At 64.7% G+C, this 24,332-nt stretch overlaps 3 protein-coding genes across 4 annotated transcripts in view; 1 reads left to right on the plus strand and 2 right to left on the minus strand.

Moving 5' to 3' along the window:
- Positions 1 to 1,352: 1,352 nt before the first annotated feature.
- COX19 (cytochrome c oxidase assembly factor COX19) lies at positions 1,353 to 6,824 on the minus strand. The gene is made up of 3 exons (XM_068968630.1): positions 6,726 to 6,824; positions 6,204 to 6,315; positions 1,353 to 3,727 (listed from the first exon to the last, which is right to left on the minus strand). The coding sequence occupies exons 1-3, from the start codon at positions 6,805 to 6,807 to the stop codon at positions 3,652 to 3,654; spliced, it is 270 nt and encodes an 89-aa protein (XP_068824731.1). The 5' UTR covers positions 6,808 to 6,824; the 3' UTR covers positions 1,353 to 3,651.
- A 5,741-nt stretch (positions 6,825 to 12,565) lies between these two features.
- CYP2W1 (cytochrome P450 family 2 subfamily W member 1) lies at positions 12,566 to 16,764 on the plus strand. The gene is made up of 9 exons (XM_068967395.1): positions 12,566 to 12,739; positions 12,975 to 13,137; positions 13,403 to 13,552; positions 13,621 to 13,778; positions 15,086 to 15,259; positions 15,560 to 15,698; positions 15,960 to 16,144; positions 16,311 to 16,452; positions 16,568 to 16,764. The coding sequence occupies exons 1-9, from the start codon at positions 12,566 to 12,568 to the stop codon at positions 16,762 to 16,764; spliced, it is 1,482 nt and encodes a 493-aa protein (XP_068823496.1).
- A 3,282-nt stretch (positions 16,765 to 20,046) lies between these two features.
- C3H7orf50 (chromosome 3 C7orf50 homolog) overlaps positions 20,047 to 24,332 on the minus strand; it is a 67,102-nt gene continuing 62,816 nt past the window's right edge. For both annotated transcript variants that reach the window (XM_068968926.1, XM_068968925.1), the window contains exons 4-5: positions 22,003 to 22,084; positions 20,047 to 20,479 (exon numbers count right to left, since the gene is read on the minus strand). In XM_068968926.1, coding sequence (XP_068825027.1) covers positions 20,300 to 20,479; positions 22,003 to 22,084 — 262 coding nt within the window. In that variant the 3' untranslated portion in view covers positions 20,047 to 20,299. The remainder of the gene's footprint in view (positions 20,480 to 22,002; positions 22,085 to 24,332) is intronic.

Below are 24,332 nucleotides of genomic sequence, written 5' to 3' on the forward strand. Positions count from 1 at the left end.
GAGACGGCCCTGTTCGCCAAGGGCCGGCCCGGGGCCTACTCCACACGCTCCGGGAAGCTCTCCCGAACCCCGGGGCTGGGGGGCTGTCCTGCTCTGGGCTCCCGCTGCCCCCGCATGCTTCCCAAGGACAGAGAGCAGCCACCTAAGACCCCCGCTGCTCCCAAGGGCTGGAGCCGCGCCGTCCAGGATGCAGGGAGGGCAGAGGCCACGGGGCTTCTCTCCAGCAGGAGTGAGGTCAACGCGCACACCCTTCAGTTCCCTTTGAAGGACGTCTACTGAGTAATAAAACCACCACACACCGCAAAGCGCCGCACACGGTAACACGTGAGCCACATGTGTAAAACAAGCAGGGTTCTCTGTGTCCTCCAGTTTAAGCTGTTCACATATATGAAACAAGCGGGGTTCTCTATCGTGTCCCCCGGTTCTAAGCTGCCCGTACCTGGACGGCCCGACATCATCATGAAGGACCCTCCTGGAGGGAGGTGGGGGCCCCGGGTCAGAGAGAGGACGGGGGAGGAGGCAGTCGCGGAGGGAGAAGCCACCAGCTCAGGACGAGGACGGGCCACAGAGCTTGGCACCCCCAGGAGCTGGGAGAGGAGGACGCAGACCCTGCCCAGCGCCTCCGGAAGGAGCCAGCTCGCGGGAGCTATTGAACGTGGGGCCTCCGGTCTTCAGCGTAACTGTTGCTTAAGCCACCAAGTTTGTGCTGATCTGTTAGTGGGGAAAGAACCTAACTTGCTTTTTTTAACAAAAGCACTGCCTCCCTAAACAGACAGAGTAAAAGCTATTCCAACCACCTTGTTTTCCTCCACTCGAGTTTTCCAGAGCTGTTACAAGGAGCTGGCTTGCTTCTTAAGGCGGGGGGCCCGGCCCCCAGCTCCCGTCCCAGGGGTTCCATCAGCATCGCTCTTCAGGAAGGTGGCTGCGGGCCCAGGGTTGACGGTGGTCGTCAGACTGCCCTGACATAATCCTAAGGAAGACGCTTGGAGAATGTTCTGCCCATTGTCTTCAGGGGCCCTCTAGTAAAGTCACTGGCTCATTGAGACAAGTAGATACGACAAGTAACATGCATTCTTTACTTGACAAATGATGGGCAACCAAAAACACCTCATGGGGGCTTCGGCAGGACCAGACGAAGCCTCGTATTCTTAGCAGCGGTTGCAGGAGCTGCCGCGCCTCCATGAGGAGCCCGCGGTCCACGTGCGGTGTCCTCCGGCCCCGCGCCCCCTCCCGACGCCACCACAGCTGCGTTCTCTGTGGGATTCCCAAATGTGTTTCAAAACACGAATTCACCCAGTCGCGTATGAACAAAGTTCAGCTACGAACAGATGAGCACGGAACATTTTTAAAATTCTCTATTTTGAAATAACTCCAAACTTCCAAAAGTTGCAGAAGCAGGCCAGAGTTTGCCCGCTTCTCCTGACGACACCCCGTGTGCATGGACATGACACGCTGTGACCAACCAGCAGCCCCTCACCCGTCCTCGGGGACGGCACCGTGGGTCCTCACGCCAGGCTTGGCCTTCGGGCTGGGCAGGTCAGTGTGTCCTCGGAAACGGAGGTGACGCACTCAGAGAAAACAGCAGTGACACCGCCTCCGTGGGGCAGATCAGGGCAGGTGCCGTGGACCTTGCTGTGGGCAACATCCCAGAGGTTTTAGCTGTTGGCTGAGTGCTTCCCGGGGCGTCCTCCAGAACAGGCAAACCCACTCACCTAACGCTGCCCACCCACCTCCGGACACACCGACGCCCAGATGCCCATCCTCCCACACGGGCCGGGGTTGAGAGGAGGGCTGTCTCTTCCTGCGCGGGAAAGTTCATCCACTTGTGACTCCCTCAGCGAGACTCCTGGGCAGGAACTGATGCTGCGGCCAAACCCTAACGGTCATTCCTGCTGCTGCCAACCAGGCCATGGGGAGCCCTGTTGCGTGCTCCTGACAAGCCCATCAAGGCTTCAGCAACTCCTTACTGACACAAGAAGATCCAGGGTCAAATGGACTTACTGGCCCTGGTTCTTCCTGCTGGAGAGAGGCTCAAATCAAAGAGTCAGCCACCAGGCAAGCCCCTCGCTGCCAGGGGTCACTGACCCCAGGCCCCAGAGAGAAGGGAGGTCCGTCTGAACAGGGACAAGCGCGGGCACACACTTCTGTGCGTCTGCTTCCCTACCCACGGCCCTCTCCCGCCACGCTGCCTTCTGGGCCCCAAGTTCTCTCTCACACCACCTGCAGGGCCATGCACGGCACGCCGTGGCTCCCCCAGCCCTTCCGGCAGCCGCCCAGGGCCCTGCCTTGGGGACAAGCATGGGTGGCCGGGTCGCCCCAATGCTTTACAATTACAAACAATGCCGCAATAACCCTGTGCATCACACTGGGTATTGCCATGGCTCGGCCTGGTGATGAAAAGCAAGGCTTTTCATAAACTAGCTAGAAGCGTAGGCAGAGACGATGCTGCCCATTGACAAAGCACACACTGAGCCCCGGGGGCTGGACCCCCACGGGGCCAGTGGTGCCGGAGCCCCCAGCAGACAGCCGGCCTTGGAGGGAGCGAGGGGAGGGCCTGAGTGAGCACGGCCGCCCGCAGGACCAAGGGGAGGGAGGCCACGCAGACAACTGGACGTGGCTGGGGAGGCGCGGGGGCTCCCCACAGCCGGCCTGGGCCGCCAAGCAGGAGGGGGTCAGGGCCCTCACCTGGGTATTCCTGGCACCCCCCACCCCCCCCCACCCCCGCCGGCCACACTGGGACAAAACTCAGCTGACTGGGGCCAGGGAGGGAGTCACAGGGCAGGTCCAGGGTCTTCGCTGAGGCTCTGAACCCACAAGGCGCCCCAGAAACACAGCCCTGGGGTCTGCCAGCACTCGGGCAGCGCTCAATGGGCCCACGCTGCCCTGACCCCTCACGGGCAAGAAGCGCGGCTGGCCGCAGGCTTGGCCGCTCCTCAGAGGACAAGCGCCAGAGGCCGCCGCGTGCCCGCCTGACAAGGACAGAGAGCCCCCTCCTCGGTTACAGCAGACGACTTCTTGAAACTAAGCATCTGACTGTACAGTGTCACCTGCTACGGATCAGAAGACGTGTGGTGTTCAGGCATCATCAGGAAAGAAGCAAGTCAGATATGTCAGAAGCCAGTTTCCCCTTCCAGGCTTACCCACTGTTTTTTGTTTTTTTTAAAAAAAAAAAAGGAAAGGAAAAGAAATGAACAGAGAATATGCTGAATACCAAGAGCAACCCACTCGCTAGGAGCGTTCTCCTGACGTCTGCGTCACTTCTACGTGACGTTCTGAGCTGACTACCACCAGCACAGAAAGGACACACACAGCCTGTGACGTGAACCCAGCATCTCACTGGTGCCCACGGTGCCCTCTCGGTGGGCAGACGCCACCCGGCACCTCACCTCCCTGGGGGCCATCACCCACGCGAACTTAGGATAAACCGTCACAAGCCCGAGGGAAACAGCAATCCAAAAGGGAGACCGCTTTTCCAAAATCCTTCCAGGAGCTTCAGAAGACGCACCGTTCCCCGCGTCAAGGCACATCCACCAGGGAGAGGCATCTGGCACGGTTCCGAGGGGCATCTCGCAGGCACCCCCCACAGTCCCCTCCTGAGTCACGGCGCCTACGAGCACGCCGCTGGGGAGGCAGGCTTCCTCCCAGCACAGCTCAGTTTTTGTCTGACTTCCCACCAATCAAATCTCCAAATCCGAGCTTTTCCAGGGGTTCCTGTGCCATCAGTTGCCTGAAAGGAAAAGTGAGAGCTGTCAGGGTCCACGCGCCCGCTCGGGCCCAGGCACCTCCACCCCCTCCAGGAACAGCAGCCTCCGACCCGCACCCTGCCGTGCTCCCGTGCGCAGGCCCCTGCGCCCCTACCCGCCACACCCACAAAGCCCAGAGGCTTGGCAACAGCCCTTCGGACAACGCCCCCAGAATCACAAACACCAGTTCACGGAACCTAGCTGGCAACAGATTACACTAACCCCACAGCGACAGAATGCACGAGACGCTCCTGAAACCCAAGGACGCAAAGGACGATGAGCTCCCACTACAGTCAGAACACGGGTCTCAGAACCGGCCACTCAGACCCAACGTGGTTGACAGGCCCAGGGCCCCCAGGTGACGCCCTGAGCCCTAGAATCTGAGTGAGACCTGATACCAGGGGCAGGGGGTTAGTATTAAGGCTGCTGAGGAAACGAGGCTGCCCCTCAGCCAACTCAGAGAGGAGACCACCGTGGATTATCCAAGGGGACCCAACCTAATCCCAGGATCCTTAAAATCAGAGACCCTTGGCTGCCTCTGCTCGGAAAGACAAGGCGCAAAGCGGGGGAGGATCTGAAGACGCAGCCCCGCGGGCCGTGAGGACAGCAGGCGCGCCACAGCCAAGGGCACGGAGCCCGGGAGCTGGGCCGGTCAGGACAGACCCTCCTGAGGGGAGCGCCGGGCTGCACCTGGTCGGGCCCGGCGCCTTCCCAGGACCAGGTGCTCTACACTCCACGCCAGGTCAGCAGGCCCGGCCGACGTGAGGCCCTGGATCCCACGTGGATACGCTGTGTCTCTGCTGACCGTGCAAGCCCAATGTTAACAGAAGCTGCCGTGACGAAGCGGAGCCCCGCCCTCAGCAGCAGACACCTCCACTCCGGGCCGACGGGGCCCATGGGAGCCACCTGACAAATCCTACGGAGGCCCAGTTCCTGAAAAGACGCGCGTGAGGCACACAGAAGGAAGGTGTGGGGCATCAGCAAAAAGGAAAAAAACGGAGAGAAAGCAGCTTTGTAAAAGAGTGATGGAGAAGCAAGTGGGCAAGATACGGACCCAGCTGGAAACACACACCCCCTCACAACCAAATGTGGCCTGATCAACCCGTGAGGCCACCTGAATCGTGGAACTCGCAGAGCAGCTGATGCCTTCCCGTCTGCGGGCCTTCCTCAGAGGCCCAGGGGCGAACAGGGAAAAGACGGCCCTTCTGCTGGCCCTGCAGGGAAGGCCTCTCTCACAGCAGAAGTGGCTCCAGAGCCAAAGCAACTGACCCTCCAGGCAACCCTGTGCTGGGCCAGGGACGACCGACTCGGGGATGGTGACCCCAGCTTCGGGGAGGCTGAGACGAGCTCCAAACTCTGTCACCAAGGTCGGCAGTGCCAAGAAGAGACTCACTGAGCTCAACGTTTCGACTGGAGTGAGTGAAGCATGCTGCTGCTGCTGCTAAGTCGCCTCAGTCGTGTCCGACTCTGTGCGACCCCATAGACAGCAGCCCGCCAGGCTCCCCCGTCCCTGGGATTCTCCAGGCAGGAACACTGGAGTGGGTTGCCATTTCCTGCAGAGATGACAGCTGGCGTCAGGCCAGCCCACCGTTATCCTGTAACACCTGTGAGCCTGCGTTACTCACGAGGCAGGAGAAGGGCACCACCTGAGGCCCAAGCGCCAAGAAGGCCCACCTCCCTCAAACTCCCAAACGTCCGCAGAGCCCTCAACGCACCTGGGGCCCAAGGAGCACCACCGAGCCTGCCTGGAGGGGAAGGTCCGAGTCTGTTAAGGAAATATTGACAACAGGCCCAAGTGCATCGCTTTCTGTCAACCTGTCATCAGACAAGGCCTCTGACAGACTGGGTTCCCTCCTGAGCAAAGGGCTCAAAAGGCAGAAATAAAACTCTCCACCAAAGCACATAACAATGGGTTGCATGCTTTCCCCATGATGCCTTACAATGGTACTTCTGAAGTAAAATCTCAGTGGGTCAGTTAGAAGAGTTCTCGTTTTGTTTAAAGGTGGGTCTTGTGAACTCTGGCTGAGACGGGAAGAGTCACTCATCTCTCACCGTTTCTCCGGCCCACTGTCTTGCCTGTCGACACTACAGACAGCTCCGAGCGGATGTCGAGCAAAGCAGCAGGTATTTTATGTTCTGAGGATGTTTTAAGAACAAGCTTGTACCCACAGATCTTTTCACTCACAGCATTTTTATGATGTACGATTGGGAAACCTGAATGACTCATCACACATTTGGAAGGAAAAAACTCTGGGAATGCAATCACCGGAGAAAAGGTTCCCACGGCTGCCAACAACTGAGTACAACTCATCTCCGAAATGCCTCAGTTTCACAGGCAGGCAGCCCCTCGGGTCCAAACACAAGGAGAAGCCAGGCCTGGGTGAGGCCTCTTGGGACGAACACTTCCGCTGGAGACCCGGTGGGCGGGGAAGGCCTAAGTCCTGGTTGGCAGGTACTTGCCTCTCCATCCTGCACTCCAGGTATTCTTTTGATTCATTTCTGCACAAAGCATTTTCAAAATTATTGTCCCGGAGACACTTCATGAATTTCTCTTTAAAGCTTTTACATTCACCTGGAACGAAACAGAAAAACACTTTCTTTTTAAAGTGGACACAGGACATGCCCGCCCAGCAACCTTACAGGCAGCCCTCCTCCTCCTCCTCCTCGGGAAACTAGTTTCCTTCAGAAACCCTCTGGAAACAGGAGAAAAGACAATGTTCCAGGCGGAAGAGCGAGGGCAGGAAACGGCGGGCGTCCCAGCGGCGGCGCCAGGCGCTCCCTGCCGACGTCGCCCTTTGCCTGGAATATCTGTCGGTAAAAGACTGGCAAATACAGAGCCTCTCGAAAGCCGTTTTCGAGGCCTTCGCTTCCGCGGAGCCGCGGCGAGCAGGCGCGCCCCCCGCCCCCGCCCCGGCCGCGCCGCAGAGGGCCGGCCCAGCGCTGTGCGGGCCCGGCCGGCGAGTCCGGCCCGCCCGCGCTCACCGAAGTGGTCGAGCGGGAAGCTGCCCTTGTCCGGGGCACGCGGCTGGAAGCTCTTGGACCCGAAGTTCATAGCCGTCGACATGCCGGCGGCGCCCAGACGCTCCCAGCGCGCCGCGCGCCGTACGCAGGCCGGCCGGCCGATCGCGGAGCAGGCCCCCGCGGGAGCGCCGAGCACGTCGAGCGGCGAGCCGCCCCTGATCAGCTCCGAGACCCCGCCCCTCGCACCCAGGCCCCGCCCCTGGGCTCCGAAAGGCCGGGACCCTCGGGCACTTGCTCTGCGGTGGGGCTTCTTACTATCCTCGAGGCAACACAATGGCAGAGGGTCCAGCCGTCATCTATTTAGGACGAGGAAACGAAGTTCAGAGAGGGCCAGCAACTTGCCCAAGGACACACAGCTTCAATCCATAAGAAGCCAAAGGGCAGGTGGGCGCTCCTGGAAGGCTGTCCCTGGCAGGGGTGAGGGGGGTCTCTGCATCCCCGCGAGGCTGCAGCTTAGGGCAACAGAGATTCCTTCTCTCACAGTTCCAGGGGGCCGGTCATCCGGGGGCCGGGTGTTCGCTCCCTGATGGTGGGTTGCCGGCAACCCTTGGTGCCCCTGGCTTGTGGACACATCCCCCCCTCGGCCTCACCACGTGGCCTCTCCCGGTGTGTCTGTGTCCACACAGCATCTTTCCATGAGGATTAGGACCCACCCCATGACCTCACCTTAGCTAACTACATATGCAGCGGCCCTGTTCCCAGAAAGGTCACATTCTAAGGTAGGGGGAGCTAGGACTTCAACACGTGAATCCAGGCACACAATTCAACAGATTAAAGAGTGAAAACGCATTGCAGCAGGAAAGCCCCTGGTGGTCGTTTATTACTGTAAACAGTAAAAACTAAAAACAGCAACAGTAAAAGCAGGGAAGGGGCTGGGGTCGGGGGTCACCAGCTCTCTGCAGCAGGGCTCCTCCCAACCTTGTACCCGGGGCAGAGCTGATGGAGGTGGGTGGCCGCCCGCCCACCACCCTGTTGTCTGATTCTTCCCTGAGCTCCAACCCCCGTTCACGCATCCACTCCACCCACGTAGCGGTCCCTGGCGCCAGCCACGTGCCAGACCCTAGTCATAAGCACATAGGGCGCTCAGGACCGAGAGTCACCAGCTGGCCCCCTGGACAAGCAGTCTCCCCGCCAGGCCCAGCACCACTGCCCCCTGTAATGTCGGGGGCTTGCCCACCAGTCCCAGCAGCACTCCCTCCCCACAGGGCCTGGGTCGGATGCCCCCTTCTGCAGAAGGCATCCAGTATGCCCGCACCCACTCGCAAGGCCCCGCGTTGGGCACACCACCCAACCTCTGGCCTGAGGTGGGATTCCACCTTGTTTGTCCGGAGCCCGCCCAGAGCTCCACCGAAGTCAGTGGGCCGGGCCCATGGGGAAAGCCCAGCCCTGTCGCTGGGCCTGAGTCGGCCTGGGGCTCTGGGCCACAGAAAGCGACAGGAGGACGGTGGCACCTGTTCCTCGTTCCTGCCATATCAGCTGTGGACACCACAGGAGCCAGGGGCCCTGCACCGGTTACTCTTTAATGCCCCAGGGCTGCGAGCAACAGAAGCGTTTCTGACCCAGCAGAGAGCACCTGTCCCTGCGACTAGATCGCACCACTTAGCAGTGGAAGGGACCGCTTCTCCCCGCCTCTCCTCTCCGTGGGGCGGCCCTGGGGGACCCATGAAGCCCCGAGGCCCAACGGCCAGGAGGTGTCAGCCTGCCAAGTGGTTACTGCTTCATAGGAGATTTTCAGCAGTTCATCAAATGTTTGGGTCAAAAAGCGGGGAGTAATGCTTCTGGAAACCCTCTTACACGCTGGGCTGTTGTTCATGGGCTCACAGTGCCTGGCACACAGCAGCTGTTCAGTTAGTATCTTTTGAAGAGGGAATTCCCTGGCAGTCCAGTAGTTAGGATTTGATGCTTTTACTGCCTGGGGCCTGGTTTCGATTCCTGCTTAAGGAACTAACATCCCATAAGCCATGCAGCAGAGCCAAAAATTTAATTAATTAGTTCATTTAAAACATTTGGGGAGACTCTGGTGGTCTGGCGGTTAAGAATCCCCCTGCCAATGCAGGGGACGTGGCTTCGATCCCCAGTCAGGAAAGGCTCCATGTGCCTTGGAGCCCCTGAGCCCGCCCTCGAAAGCCTGAGAACTACAACTACGGACGCTACAGCCCCTGGACCACACGGAGCCCCTGAGCGAGAGTCTTGAGCTGCAGTGACGAGAAAGCCCGCTCGTCACCAGAGGAAGCCTGTGCGTAGGACACAGACTTGGTGCAGCCAAAAACAAAGAAACTGCAAAGTGAAGTTACAAATGATTTCTGAAGAATAGATGCTGTTTTCAGGTCACACATAGAGACACACGGAGGGCAAGCCCCTTGCCCAGGGTTACACAGCCAGTGTATGAGTGTTCTTCCACTGTGTAACAAACAGCCCAGACTCACAGCAGTGATCCGCTGTGCTCCGAAACGCGGGGAGAAGGCAGGCCTCGTGGGGCTGGCCCCATGGGCCATCCGCTGGGGCCACACCTCAGGATAGGGAAGCCCCTCAGGACTGACCACGCGTGGCTGCATGCTGGGCCTGGGTCTTGGGGGCGGTGGCTCCTGTCCCCGTGGCCCTCCGCCCGCCTCCCAGGGCTTCCTCCCAGGATGCTGACTGCGTCCTGCACAAAGGATCCCAGAAGCAACAGGTGGAAGCCGTGTGGCCTTCATGGCCTACCTCCAAAGTCTCAGAACGTTGCCTCCATCACGGTCACTATCCCCCACCCAGATTCAAGGGCACAGTCCCCGGCTCGCCATGGCTGAGGGCCAAGTAGATGGAGAGCTTATGGGCTGGGAGCTGCCACTGGAAGACGCCATCTCAGCCGAGGAGTAGATGGAGGGGCCAAGTGTGGTATGTGCAACTCCAGAGCCCTCTAGGGAACAACCTGCGCCTCAGGCGTCAGGCCAGGTGTGACCTGAGCCCCAGGGGACCCCAGCCACTCACTTCTGACCACACAGTTCCCAGGCTTCTGCTCGAGCAGCAGTACGGGGCTGGCAGAACTGCCCCCTGGACTGCAGCTGGGAGGAGGTGAGCCTCGGAGCAGGTGGTCACCTGGCCACCAGGGGCAGACACGGAAACACCACTTGCCCGACAACCCCCACTCCCCAGCCCAGCCCAGAGTGCTGCCCGCAGACCCAAGAGAGAGGAGGGTTCATCAGAGTCCTGATGATGTCACTGGGCCCCTAAACCCACCCTGGCCTGAAACCAGATCTTGCTGGTGTTATGACGTTAATAAATTCTGCTGTCCAAGTGTAATTTCAAAAGGCTCTCAGACTAACAGGTATGGAGCACACGGCCGAGCTTTATCTTACCCATTAACGAGGGAGCAGGGAGAGACGGCAAGGCTGCTTCAAAGAGAAATGTGCAAATGCCGACAATCACATCCAGTCAGAGTAGAGAGCACTGGACAAGCCCGCCGAGCAGGCTCAGGACGCGTTAACGTCTGACGGACAGCAGAGCCGAGCCTCTGGGGTGACCTCCTCCATGAGACAGAAGTCCTCTGTGTGTTTACGGGGGCTCAGCTGCATCTGTCCTGTTACTGGTCGGCTTGGTGGCCTCTGGGCCCCATCGGTCATAGACAACAAATGGAGCGAACCCCCGTTCCCGGGGGGACGAAGTGACGCCCAGGCAGGCGGTTAGATGGCGACCCCACGAAGGGACCCATGAGACCCGTCTGCCGTGTTTCTGGAGTTGCGTGATGTTCTGAACCATCCCAAGGCTCCCAAGGCCTCCCAGGGCTGCCCCCACAACGGACATAGCCTGGGGGAGCTGGAAACACCACCACCACCCACTCAGCTCCGGAGGCCAGAAGGCAGGGCACCTACCGAAGATGGCTCCAGGGGGGGTCCTTCCTAGCCCCGCCAGCTTCTGGGGCTCCCGGGTCCCTTGCCTCTGTCACTGAATGAAGGGCGAGGTGACTGGGTTAAAGAGCCGCCCTCCAAAGAGGCCCCTGTTCTGTGACTGTCGGGGGAGCGTCCTTAGACCCAGTGCCCTGCTCCAGCCAGTTTGGGTTTTCCCAGGACCCTCCCCACGGTGCCCCCCTCACTGGACGGGACGCAGGCAGAGCAGCAGGTCACTCAGCAGGTGCTGTGGGGCCCGCCCCCTGCGCCCCTGGGGCACAGGCCACCGCGCCACCCAGCTGAGCCCACTCCCAGACGCCAGGGGCGGCTCCATCAGGATGGGCCTCGAGACGGCCTCCCCGCGCACGGCAGCAGCACCAAGACCAGGCTCCCGCCCAGCAGGCCCCTGCGCACGGGCTTCACCGGCCCGGAGCAGAGCCCCCGACGGGGATGTGTGCTCCCCTCCGGCCCCGCAGCCACACTGCCCGTCCCACGAGGCTGGGCCCACAGTGTGGCTCTGTGGTTGTGACCCACGGCTGCCAGGGCCCCCACACACACCGCCCCTGCAGGTCCACACAAGCTGTCCCCTCCTCACGAATGCCCGTCCTCCTGAGACCCACACTCCAGCTCCAACGCCCGAGGGGTTTTCTGCGCAAAGTCACGGCCACATGCCCCCCGGTCGCCCCCGCTGGGCTGCAAGAACACTTCAGGATCCCTGCAGCGCCCATTCCTGCAGCCCTAGCCCCTAGAGAGCCTGGTCACACACAGAGCTCAGTACGCGCACGCTGAGCTGACCACCTGAACTGCGCTGTGCCTTCAGCCTCTGCGCCCAGTAGGGACCTTGGGAACAGCTCCTCAGCCCAAAAGACCCAGAGACCAAGCGGCTAGAGAACAGTTACCCCTCCTGGCAACCCCAGGACTGTGTATCTGGACGGGCTGCCTGTGAGGCAGTGAGCACCCCATCACGGCAGGTGTGCAAATGGAGGTTGGGAGGGCTAAGGGCCCGCAGACTGCCTTGGCTCTGGGGTGGGTGTAGGGGCACAGATGTCAGCCCAGGGGACAGGCCCGGGGCGAGGGGCCCAGCGGCAGGGAGGGAGGTCCCGCTGCCGCTTGCCGGGGCGGGAGGCCCAGCACAGGCCCAGCTGCTTCTGGGGCCACCAGCCTCTGGCCCCTCAGAGCTCGATTCCAAAGGGCGCCTCCTCCCTCCCAGCTGGGCCTCCAGGCTTTGGAGCAGAGTGCAGCCCAGAGAGAGCTCATAAACCCGGCACCTGGCGCCCCAGCGGCCTTGCCTTGCAGGCTGGGCCCCTCTGCGCGGCCGACCTGCCCTCATGCCCACCCTGTCCCGGGGAGGCCAGGGCCGTCTTCCCGGGGGCCGGGCTCCGACAGCCCCCAAGGGGCACACTGCCACTCTGGCAAGCTCGCTGTCGGGCTCTGGAGCCCTAGCATTCAGGCACTGGCCGTGTAGACCTGATGCCCGCCCTGGCCCAGGCACAGAGGTGCTGGATGGACACAGGCGCTGGTGGGCTTGGGCGGGCCACGGGGCTCCCGGGGAGGGAGGCTCAGAGCCTGGGGAGGGTGGGGCCCAAGGCCCTGGAGCCCTGGTTCTGGTGGGGAGCCGGGGCAGAGGCGGATCCCGCGGGGAGTAGACGGTCACTGCGCTGTGTCCCCCGCAACAAGGCGAGGGCCGAGGAGGCCCCGAGGGCCCAACTGGACGCCGGCCCCCCAGACGGTCCCCCGCCCCCTGGCACAGACTGGCCCCCACGATCCTTGCACGCCTGTCGCTTTAAGCGCCTGGCTGTCCCTGCAAACTGCTCCTTCCACATTCTCGGGGTGGTGGGGTGGCGGGAGGGTGGGGTGCCGGCACGCCCTCCCGTGAGGCCCATAAGGTGCAGGGCGGGCGGCACCCGGGAGGGGAGCTGCCCGCCACCCGCCAGACTCATGGCCCTGCTGCTCCTGGCGCTGCTGGCGCTGCTGGCGCTCTGGGGGCTGCTCTGTGCCCGCGCCGGTACCCCAGCCCCGGCCCCCCGCTGGCCCCCGGGACCGCGGCCCCTGCCCCTCGTCGGGAACCTCCACTTGCTGCGCGGGGCACAGCAGGATGAGGCGCTGATGCAGGTGGGTCCACGGGGCCCTGGGGGCCGCCGTCCGCAGGCTGGGGCCAGAGCTGCCGGCAGACAGCAGCAGCCGGCCCTGCCCCGCTGTGTGATGCACAGAGGCTCACTGCCCACCCCCAGGCCTCATCTGCAGAAGGGGCAGGGGAGTCGTGAGGACAGAGGGGGCCGGAGGGGCGTGAGGGGACCCCAGGGACCTGGGGGTGGGGCAGCGGATGGACCCTGCCCCTCTCCACCAGCTCAGCAAACAGTACGGGCCGGTGTTCACCGTGCATCTTGGGCACCAGAAGACGGTGGTGCTGACTGGCTATGAGGCGGTGAAGGAGGCCCTGGTGGGCACCAGGCAGGAGCTGGCTGGCCGGCCCCCCATTGCCATCTTCCAGCTCATCAACAGAGGCGGGGGTAGGTGTGTGCGCGGGGAGGGTGCCCGCATGCGTGGGGCCTGCAGGGCTTGTCCCTCTCTGCGGCATGGGTGAGTGCTCCCAGGAGGCCCAGGGGGCAGCACCAGGGTGCCTGCCTGGCGGGCCCAGAGCAACGGGGGCAGGGCACACCGACAGACAGGCCCCGCCAGGCCAGCTGGAGGTGGGGGCTGGCGGCTCAGGGGGCCGGAGGCTCCGCCGAGACCCTGCCCCAGGGCCACTCACCACCGGGCATGTGCGGCCCGCAGGCGTCTTCTTCTCCTCAGGCCCACGCTGGCGGGCCGCCCGCCAGCTCACCGTGCGCGCCCTCCACAGCCTGGGCGTGGGGAGGGCGCCCGTGGCCGACAAGGTCTTGCAGGAGCTGAGGTGCCTCGCGGCACAGCTGGACAGCTACGGAGGTGAGTGGGGGCCGGGGCGCCTCCACCCCGCGCGGCCCGCAGCCCTGAAAGCCGCTCTCCACCCGCAGGCCGGCCCTTCCCGCTGGCCGTGCTCCGCTGGGCTCCCTCCAACATCACCTTCGCGCTCCTCTTCGGCCAGCGGTTCGACTACCGGGATCCTGTGTTCCGGTCCCTGCTGGGCCTCGTTGACGACGTCATGGTCCTCCTGGGGAAGCCAAGTGTGCAGGTGAGAGGTCGATGTTCTAGCCTGGGCCGGGGGGTGCGGTGGCAAGGAGCGAGGTGGGGGCAGGGAGAGGCTCCAGGCTTCACCGGCCACGTGACCCAGGCCAGTGCCCTGCGCTCCCGGAAATCAGGGGCGCCGAGGGCAGCGGTCCCCACCTGCCCGCCATCAAATCAGTAATAGGCGCACCTGCTCATCGGTGGGGGTGGCCCTGGGCAGGTCCTCTCGGAAATGGGGCTCGGTTCCCTCCAGTCCCTGGACCTCCTCCAGGGTCAGGAATCGTGAGGACCAGCCCTGATTTCCAAACCCCACGGCTGCGTGCATTTCGCTTTTCTCCAGAACTTAAAAATAAAGGAAGTTAGTCGCACAGTGGTGTCCGACTCTGTGCGATCTCATGGACTGTAGGAATTCTCCAGGCAAGAACACTGGAGTGGGTGCCGTTCCCTTCTCCAGGGGATCTTCCAGACCCAGGGATTGAACCCGGGTCGCCTGCGTTGCAGGCGGATTCCTCACCAACTGAGCCACTAACTTATAAGTGTTCCTAATGTGTAGGCACCGTGACCAGTTTTAACTCTAACTCGCTCAGGCACGCGTGTCTGGGTGGGGGCGGGGCATGTGTGTCTGGTGGCACAGGGCTCACGTGTACTTTCCAGCCCCATCTCTCCAGGACCTGAGGCCATGGGCATGGGGCAGGGACTGGCGGAGCCTCAGGCTGGCAGAACATTGGACTTCCTGCCGAAAGTACCCTGGCCGCGTCCCACCAGGGGGCCCCAGCTGGCCTGAGGCTGGAGGGTCAGGGGCTCCAGGGAGACAGAATGTCCCATGGCCTCCCATACCTGCACCCTGAGCGATGGCCAGGTCCCAGGGGACAGCGTGGTGCAGAGGGCAGCTGACAACCGTGCCCGTCAGGCTGTGCTGTGACCCCGGCTCAGGGCATCCTGAGCTGAAGCTTGAAGTTGGCAGTTTCCCTTTTTTCCGAATAACTCAGCGAAGTCAGTGACTTCCAAGGCAGCGGCCGGCCCCACCTCCCTCTCCCCCGCTCTGGTGGGTGTGGAGCAGGGGCCTCGGTGACAGCTGCCTGCTGTGACTTGCACGGACCCCAGGTGTGTTACCTGTTGGTTGGCCCCTCCTCTGAGCACCCAGGTGGAGGCTTTCCTCCGTGCCCCGGGGCTGCTGGTCCCATGGGGAGGCCTGCACCCAGGTGGCACCTCTGCCAGGAGCCTGGGGCGCTGCCGGTCCGCACAGGTGGCCGCACCTCCGAGCGGATGGCCTGCCCTCAGCCCTCACCGCGCGGCCCTGCCCCCCCACTCCAGCTCTTCAACCTCTACCCGCGGCTCGGGGCCCTCCTCCAGCTGCACCGGCCGGTCCTGCGCAAGATCGAGGAGGTGCGGGCCATCCTGAGGGCCCTCCTGGAGGCTCGGCGGCGCCGCACACCCCCGCGAGGGCCGGAGCAGAGCTACCTGGACGCCCTGATCCAGCAGGGCCAGGTGTGGGCGAGACCCGCCCCCGCCCAAGAGGCCGCGGGAGGGGGGGAATCTTGGGGCCCCGCCTGGGGGAGAGGGGCTGGGGAGGGAGCCGACCGACTCTGGGCCGTGCCCCTCCACCCCCTGGCCGGGCCCCTCTGAGCCTCGGTCACCTCACCTGAGAAGCGGGGCGGCTGCGAGGCCGCGTGAGCCCGCGACGTAGCATGCGCCTGTCTTCGACGACTGTCTCGAGCCGGGGGCTGGCTTCTTGGGGGTTCCATGGAGCCTGCCTCCCGCTGAGCGCGGCCCCGCCCACTTCTGCAGGGGAAAGACCCCGAGGGCCTGTTTACCGAGGCCAACGTGGTGGCCTGTGTCCTGGACATGGTCATGGCCGGCACGGAAACCACCGCCGCCACGCTGCAGTGGGCCGCCCTGCTGATGGGCAAGCACCCGCGCGTGCAGAGTGAGCCGGGGGGCGCGTCTCCGCGGGGCCCGGGGCGCAGGGGGGCGGGGCCCGGGGCGCGGTGGGGCGGGGCCGGGGTCGCGGGGGCGGGGCCTGGGTGCAGGACCGGGGTCGCAGGGGGCGGGGCCCGGGCCGCGGGGGGCGGGGCCCGGGGCGCCGGGGGCGGGCCCGGGGTAGCGGGGGCGGGGCCCGGGCCGCGGGGGGCGGGGCCCGGGGCGCAGGGCGGAGTCCCGGCATGCTGGCCCTCTGTCTCGCCCGCAGGCCGTGTGCAGGAGGAGCTGGACCGCGCGCTGGGGCCCGCACGGCTCCCGCGGCCGGAGGACGTGCACGCCCTGCCCTACACTAACGCCGTGCTGCACGAAGTGCAGCGCTTCATCACGCTGCTGCCCCACGCGCCGCGGTGCACGGTCGCCAACACCCAGCTGGGCCCCTACTTGCTCCCCAAGGTGCGAGGGCCAGGCCCCCGCCGCTCCAGACCCTGCCCCCTCTCCTCTCGGCCGCGGTAGATGGGGCTGGGACGGGGTCTCAGGGACAGAGATGTTGAGCAGGGCTTCCCGTGCTCCCGGTCTGCGGAGAGCGGCCAGCCCCGCCGCTCACCTGGCGCCCTCACAGGGCACACCCGTGCTGGCCCTACTGAACTCCGTGCTCCTGGACGAGACCCAGTGGGAGACGCCCCGCCATTTCAACCCGGGCCACTTCCTCGACGCCGACGGGCGCTTTGTCAAGCGGCCGGCCTTCCTGCCTTTCTCCGCAGGTACTGCAGTCCCCGCCGGCGGTGGCCTGGTCCCCAGGGCCTCTGAGCTCAGGGCCCCGCCCTCGGGGCTTCCCCCACAGCCTCCGGGACCCACCGGCGCCCCATGTCCCTGCAGGTCGCCGTGTCTGCGTGGGGGAGAGCCTGGCCAGGTCGGAGCTGTTCCTGCTGTTCGCCGGCCTCCTGCAAAGGTACCGCCTGCTGCCCCCGCCCGGCCTCAGCGCCGCTGCCCTGGACACCACGCCTGCCCCTGCCTTCACCGCACGGCCGTCCGCCCAGGCACTGTGCGCTGTGCCCAGGCTGCAGGGGCGCTGACCGCAGAGGCCTGGGCTGTGACACACTCCCAGGGCCCCGGGGTTGGGGTCAGGACAGGATGGATGGACAGACATGCAGGCCCTCACTGGGGCTCTCTGCTGCGGCCACCACGGGCTGTGTGTCCCGGGCCAGGGAGCCTCATCTGGGCACCATAGGGGATGGGGTGACCCCCCCCCCGGCCCGAGGGCCCCTCCCAGCCTAGCTCTCTTCTCCGGCTCCCAGTACCCACAGCCCAGGGCAGAGCTGGGTCCCCTTCCACTCTGCCCCCCGACCCTGAGCGTTTCTGCTGCCTCTGTCTACACCAGGGCCCCTGCCAGCCCTCTGAGAACCCCTCAACAGGTGCCACAACCCCCCGTTCCCACAGGCACCTCGGGCTTCCTGCTGCCCCCTCTCCCATGCTCCTCTCCCCACTGGCCCTCACCCAGTTCCCCAGCAAGGCCACGTGCCAGGCACAGGGGTGTCACCCGCCTGAACTTGGGGTGCAGGGAGATAGCCAGGGCTACTGGGCCCCATGGCAACGTCCACCCAGAGGCCAACCTCGGACCAGCGTCCCCGGCTTGCTCTGCACCGCGCCAGGCCCTGGGCCCACCGGGACCTCTGCAGACCCCACCCTGTTCTCAGGGCTCCTAGGTGCCCTGTGGACCGTGGGCCAGTCGAGGGAGAGCCGCTGCCCAGAGTGGGTCAGCCAGGCTGGGGTGGGGCAGGTCGTAGGAGTTTGCAGGGAGGCCTCCTCCAAGAGCTCTTGCCCTACAATCCCCCAGGACCCTCCCCACAAGTCAGCTTTTGGTCTCTCAGTGGAGACCACACTCTGAGGGGCGAGGGGCGGGCCAGGACGTGCAGGAGGTCAGCTGAGATCACAGCCCTGCCTGCCCAACACCACCTCTGCGAGCGAGACATGGGCAATCAAGGCATGGTTCCCGCCCTCCTGGAGCTCAGAGCTCACCGACTGAACTGACGGGACCGAGGGAGGCATGGGGCCCTGGTTCCCAGCTGGGGCCATAGGGCCTTCCTGGAGGAGGGGGGAGGGGTGCATCCGAGGAGCACGAATTTAAAGGTCTGCCCTTGCTGAGTGTCGGTGACCACATGGGGAGGCTGCCCTCGGGGCGTGAGCTGGTGAGCAGGACAGGTTGGGGTGGGAGGAACTGGGTGACAGGCACGTTTCCCTCCAGAGGTTCACATGGACCGGCCCAGGACGCCTCGGGCAGCACATAGATCTGGGGGAGAGGTGGGGAGGAGAAGCTTCCCGAGAACCTGGGGCAGGGCTGTGGGCGCCATGCGTGGGTGCCCTGATGGACGGCACAGCGGGCCTGGGGAGCGGAGGGTGGAGGCGCCGCCAAGCCCTCCTCTTCTCTGGATTTGTCTCTTTACTCAGCTGGTTGGGCTTTCATTGCCCCACTGACCCCAGGCCAGTGCCCTGCGCTCCTGGAAATCAGGGGAGCCGAGGGCAGCGGTCCCCACCTGCCCACCATCAAATCAGTAATAGGCGCACCTGCTCATCGGTGGGGGTGGCCCTGGGCAGTTCCTCTCGGAAATGGGGCTCGGTTCCCTCCAGTCCCTGAACCTCCTCCAGAGTCAGGAATCGTGAGGACCAGCCCTGATTTCCAAACCTCATGGCTGCGTGCATTTCGTTTTTCTCCAGAACTTAAAAATAAAGGAAGTTAGTTGCACAGTGGTGTCCGACTCTGTGCGATCTCACAGACTGTAGGAATTCTCCAGGCAAGAACACTGCAGTGGGTGCCATTCCCTTCTCCAGGGGATCTTCCAGACCCAGGGATTGAACCCGGGTCGCCTGCGTTGCAGGCGGATTCCTCACCAACTGAGCCACTAACTTATAAGTGTTCCTAATGTGTAGGCACCGTGACCAGTTTTAACTCTAACTCGCTCAGGCACGCGTGTCTGGGTGGGGGCGGGGCATGTGTGTCTGGTGGCACGGGGCTCACGTGTACTTTCCAGCCCCATCTCTCCAGGACCTGAGGCCATGGGCATGGGGCAGGGACTGGCGGAGCCTCAGGCTGGCAGAACATTGGACTTCCTGCCGAAAGTACCCTGGCCGCGTCCCACCAGGGGGCCCCAGCTGGCCTGAGGCTGGAGGGTCAGGGGCTCCAGGGAGACAGAATGTCCCATGGCCTCCCATACCTGCACCCTGAGCGATGGCCAGGTCCCAGGTGACAGCGTGGTGCAGAGGGCAGCTGACAACCGTGCCCGTCAGGCTGTGCTGTGACCCTGGCTCAGGGCATCCTGAGCTGAAGCTTGAAGTTGGCAGTTTCCCCTTTTTCCGAATAACTCAGCGAAGTCAGTGACTTCCAAGGTGGCCTCAGTTACGGTTTGCGGGACCTCCATCCTGGCAGGAGGAGACTTGCTGGGGTGCACTGACTGCTTGGGTCAGTGGGCTTCAGCGCTCACGGGCTCGACTGCTGCGAGGCAGGTGCGATCTGAGTCTCCCCGGCTGGGGATCGAAGCCTCATCCCCTCCACTGCAGGGTGGATGCTTCACCACTGAACCAACAGTCCTGTGTCCTCTTCCTGTCGGTCTGAAACACTTAGGCATTGGATTGGGGGCTGAGAGAACATGCCTTGCCCTGGGCACAGTGGAGAGGTTGGGGGGTGGGGTGGGCAGAGGCCCCGGACGCGACTGGGAACCACGGTGACCCCAGGGGTGTCCCTGCGTGGCAGAGTTGGGGAACCTCGTTTCTGGGCTGAAGCTCTCGTAGGCGAGAATCCCTGTGGGGGACAGGTGGGAGCTCCACCTGTGACCTCTATGCCCTGTGGTCCATCTTGAGGGCTTGGTTCCCAGGGCTCAGGGCACCACAGCGCAGTGTCCTCAGTCACCTCACCCCCGGCCCCAGCAGCATGTCAACAGTCGCTGGACGCCGACCATGCCCGAGGGCAGAGCACCAGACCTGGTGGGCCAAAGCCGCCCCCCACCTGTCCAACTGTCTGAGGCGGCCCAGCCGCTCCCTGAACTCGGGCGCGCCACTGGGCACCGAGGACTAGGCAGGGCTCGTCCCTCCCGGTGCCTGGAGATGTGGCTGCAGAGCAGACGCCCCACCCGAGGGGCGCCCCCAGACATCACCCCAGGGAGGCCACGGAGCCCACGCTCACGCCCCCGGGCAGAAAACGAGTCACGTGATGAGCCACGGCCCCCAGGGGCCTGTGTTTATTGAAAATACAGCTGGGGGAGGCGCGATGGACCCCAGCCCAGCTGTCAGCGAAGGCAGGCAAGTGGCCAGGCAGACGCACAGGCGGGATCATGAGGAGGCGGCGGCCTCGCCCCCACGCGGATGGGCCCCAGCTGACAGGAAAGGCCAGCTCTGAGCTCTAGGATAGTCCTGGTAGAAAGACAAGACGTCTCCCGCAAAAAGCACCTTCCGTGGGAGCCTGCGGGCCACCAGGAGACCAGGTCATTTCAGAGTGACCTTGTTCTACCATGGAGGGGTGACTCGTCATCCCCTCTAGAGTCCCTGATCGAGGAGTCAGGAGAGAGGGCCCTTGCCCTCGCTGGGGTCCACCAGGCCCAGGTGCCCCCAAGCCACCCGCTAGGAGAGCAGCTGCAGCACCTGCCGGGCGCGCTGGGTCCCCCCGGGAGGCAGGGCGCCGGCGCCCGCCTCGTCCAGCTCCCGCATCAGCGCCTCCGCCTTCTGCACCGTCAGCTCGCGGGCGCGGCCCCTGAGGCCCTCCAGGTAGGCCAGCAGGGCGGGGAAGTGCTTGTCAGGGACCTGGAAGGGGCGGGAAGGTCGTCAGGGCGGAGCGTGGAGACACCGGGTGTCCAGGGCTCACCCCGACGAGCTGCTCCCAGACGGCGCCCCCATTCCCCGCACAGGCTCTCCTTACGCTCCAGGGGCTGGCAGACGTCGGCCCTCCTGAAACACTGCTAACTGTCGGCAGATCGTTTTTTAAAGAGAGGACTCTCTTGGGACAGAGAATCCAGGAAAAAGTTGACAGCGTTCTGGGGCGGAGACGGATGAGGGTGCCAGGTCCCAGGAAGAGGAAGCGAGACCCGGGAGGCCTGCTCAGCCCCTCCCGACCGCCAGCCCGGCCGGGGCTGGCTGCGCGGCCCTTCTAGAAGCAGCAGCAAGGGCGGGGCTGAAACGGGGGCTGGGGTCCACCTGAGAAACGGCTGGCGCCCCGCGGCCTTCAGAACCTGAGAAGCGGCGGGTGTCCCGCGCGCCGAGTGGGGAGGGGCGCGTGTTTCCGGCCTCTGCGCCCCGCGTGCTGCCCCGCCGCGCAGGGCCTCCCCCCCTCCACCCCGTCCCGCGCACGCAGAGGCGGCCCTCGACGTCCCCACCGGTGGAGCCCTCATAACTGGGATGACTCTGATGCTCGTCACGGTGGATATGACGGCCCCAAAGAAACGGATTACAGCCCGTCCAGGGAAACGGGCGAGTCTAGGCTGACGCGGAACTCGCAGCCCACGGCGGGGCGGGGCAGTGGCGGCAAGACACAGACAGGCCCCGGGCAGGGTCACTGAGGGGCAGGGAGCGCAGCTCAAAGCAGCCCCCAGGCAGGTGCCCGTCACTGAAGGAGTCAGGAGAGACGCTACAGGAACAAGCCCAACGGCCACACACCCACCCCCCACCCGGGTCACACGGCTGGTAACGTCAAGCCACCGCGGACTGGCCACACCGGGCACACAAGTGCCACGCAGCTGCCCTCTGGGAGCACGCAGGGCCAGGCGGGGCAGGTCAGGTCAGAGGGCAGGTCCCGGGCGAGCGCGGTTCTGCAGAGACGGCAGGACCGTTGCCTGGTGGATGCCCCATCATCGGAGACGCGCACCGCCGGGTCTGACGGTGGCCCCCGGTCTCAGTGGAGGAGCCGTGGCTCGGCAGAGGGGGCAGGACCTCCAAGCACATGGACCGTGGCCTTCCTGGAGCGGCAGCCGCTTCCGGCGCTGGGAGCCGGGAGCCCCATGGCTGAGTCCGGCCGCTGGGCAAAGCCGGCAGGGCTTCTGTCCCCAGCCCCCAGGGGTCCCTCCCTCTGAGCCCAGTTTCGTCTCTGTTAGGCGGAGGGCTCAGCGCAGTTCCCCCACGTGGCCTGCCTGAGCGCCATGATTCCTTGTCTTCCTAACACAGACAGGCCCCGGGAGGGGGAGGGCTTCCGCATGCCTGGAGGAATTCCGAGTCCAGTGTGGCCCAAGCAGGCGCTGCCGGCCAGTCCTTCCCTTCCATCCCAGCGAGACCGGACCGCCCCCTTGGCCCCTGGGTGTGCACAGGCCTCCCCACCCCCAGGGGAGGAGCCACACCTGGTCGCGGTCATACATGTGCGACAGCAGCCAGGTCTGCCTTGTCTTCTGAAACCTCCAGTCGCCGTGCTTCTGGGCCCAGCTGGGGAGCAAGGACAGGGCGGCTCAGGTGCCGAAGGGGAGACGCCAGCGGCCTCTCCCTGATGAGGGCCAGGGTGTCTGCAGAGGATCCTGCCAGGGAGGGCGGCCGGGGTGGGGGAGTCTCAGGGCGTCCGCGAGGCTTCTGCTCGCCTGCTGGGGGCCCTCGGCCGGGACGTCAGGCCCAGGGGGGCACGAGGCCACTTTCTTTCAGCTCTGTGTGGCCACTGTTTTACGATTCTAATGGGATATACCCTGAATTTCACAAACCCTGTCCTTCCAGAAATACGGATGAGCCAGGGTCCCCCGGACTACCAGGGGCGCAGGCACAGCCTTCCTGCCCTGGAGGATGGGGAAGGGGAGGCAGGGAGCAGCCAGGACCCCCCGACCTCGAGGGCCACGCGGGGGTCCCCGTGGCCTTGGATGTGCCCGCCCCCGGGTGACGAGGACACTGGGCAGAGCCCAGGCGAGGCCCCAACGCTGGGACGGAGGCGCCGAGGGGGACGGAGGTCTGGAGCGCGGCTTTGGGGCCCCACCGGCCCTATCCCCTCACTGCTGGCGTGGACGGGCAGGGCATCTGCTCAAAGCAATGCCTCCTCCTGACGGCCAACTCAGCACCTGTGCGGTCAGCGGGGCCCCAGAGGTGGTTCTGGGGTCTGGGGGCGTTGAGCTGGCTGCGGATGCCCTGCCCTCGGGGGGCAGTGGGCACTGGACTGGGGCCTCGAGAGTGTGGGGCCCCACAGAAGCCGAAAGGCGGCTTGCAGACGCACCAGGACCACGTGACCGTGGCCCTGGTGGGGGAGGGCCTGCAGCTGAAAGTCTGTGTGATTACAGTGAGGTCAGAGGTCAGCATGGAGGGAGCACTGACCCTTGGGTGTGTGTGGGGGGTGGCAGGGGACGGGGGACAGAAAAGGCTGAGCCCGACCCCCAGGAGGATGCTCTTTCTTCCCAAACGAGGAGAGGCCGGTTCAGGTGCCGCCCACGGGGCAGGCCCCAGGAGTGAGGAGTCTCCCGCGACTACAGACCACAGGAAGCTGGTCCTCCAGGGATCCAGGGTGGGTCCACCGCCCCTCCCTGGGACCACCGTCTTCAGAGCTGCCCCCTAGTGCCAGCGGGCCGCTGCTGCAGGTGGAAGCGCCTGGATGGGACCAGGTGTAAACAAAGGGCCTGGTCCCAATGGCACCCCCCACCTCGCAGAGAACCACCCAGGCCCAGGGAAGGCTGCTCTGCCAGGTGGCTCCTGCTCCCTGGGTTCCACACGGTCAAGGGTGGTCACTGCAGGGTAAGGACTTCCTGTGAGGACAGGGTGGCCGAAGGTGGACTTCCTGCAGGCAGTGGGCAGGCCTCAGTGGGGAGCATGCCTCCGCCCCGCGAGGAACCGCGGCAGGGCCGAGGCCCCCCAGCCCGCGCCCATGCCGTCCTGCTCGTGGCCTGCGCCCCCACTTTGTGCCAGGCTCCGATGGGCTGGGGGGAAGGCAGGCCCCAATCTGTCCAACAGGGGCCTGTGGGCCTTGCCCAGGCCCAGGGCGGGGTCCCCAGGCTCTAGCATTTCCCCAAGAGAGGGGAGGGGGAAGGAGAGGGGAGGGGAGGGGGAAGGAGAGGGGAGGGGAGGGGGAAGGAGAGGGGAGGGGAGGGGGAAGGAGAGGGGAGGGGAGGGGGAAGGAGAGGGGAGGGGAGGGGGAAGGAGAGGGGAGGGGAGGGGGAAGGAGAGGGGAGGGGAGGGGGAAGGAGAGGGGAGGGGAGGGGGAAGGAGAGGGGAGGGGAGGGGGAAGGAGAGGGGAGGGGAGGGGGAAGGAGAGGGGAGGGGAGGGGGAAGGAGAGGGGAGGGGAGGGGGAAGGAGAGGGGAGGGGAGGGGGAAGGAGAGGGGAGGGGAGGGGGAAGGAGAGGGGAGGGGAGGGGGAAGGAGAGGGGAGGGGAGGGGGAAGGAGAGGGGAGGGGAGGGGGAAGGAGAGGGGAGGGGAGGGGGAAGGAGAGGAGAGGGGAGGGGGAAGGAGAGGGGAGGGGAGGGGGAAGGAGAGGGGAGGGGAGGGGGAAGGAGAGGGGAGGGGAGGGGGAAGGAGAGGGGAGGGGAGGGGGAAGGAGAGGGGAGGGGAGGGGGAAGGAGAGGGGAGGGGAGGGGGAAGGAGAGGGGAGGGGAGGGGGAAGGAGAGGGGAGGGGAGGGGGAAGGAGAGGGGAGGGGAGGGGAGGGGAGTTGAGGGGAATGGCTGCCCTGCAGCTGACTCCCGGGGGGGTCAGCCCTGTTTAGGGATC

This window comes from Capricornis sumatraensis, chromosome 3 (assembly GCF_032405125.1).
Source record: "Capricornis sumatraensis isolate serow.1 chromosome 3, serow.2, whole genome shotgun sequence".
Lineage (NCBI taxonomy): Eukaryota > Metazoa > Chordata > Mammalia > Artiodactyla > Bovidae > Capricornis > Capricornis sumatraensis.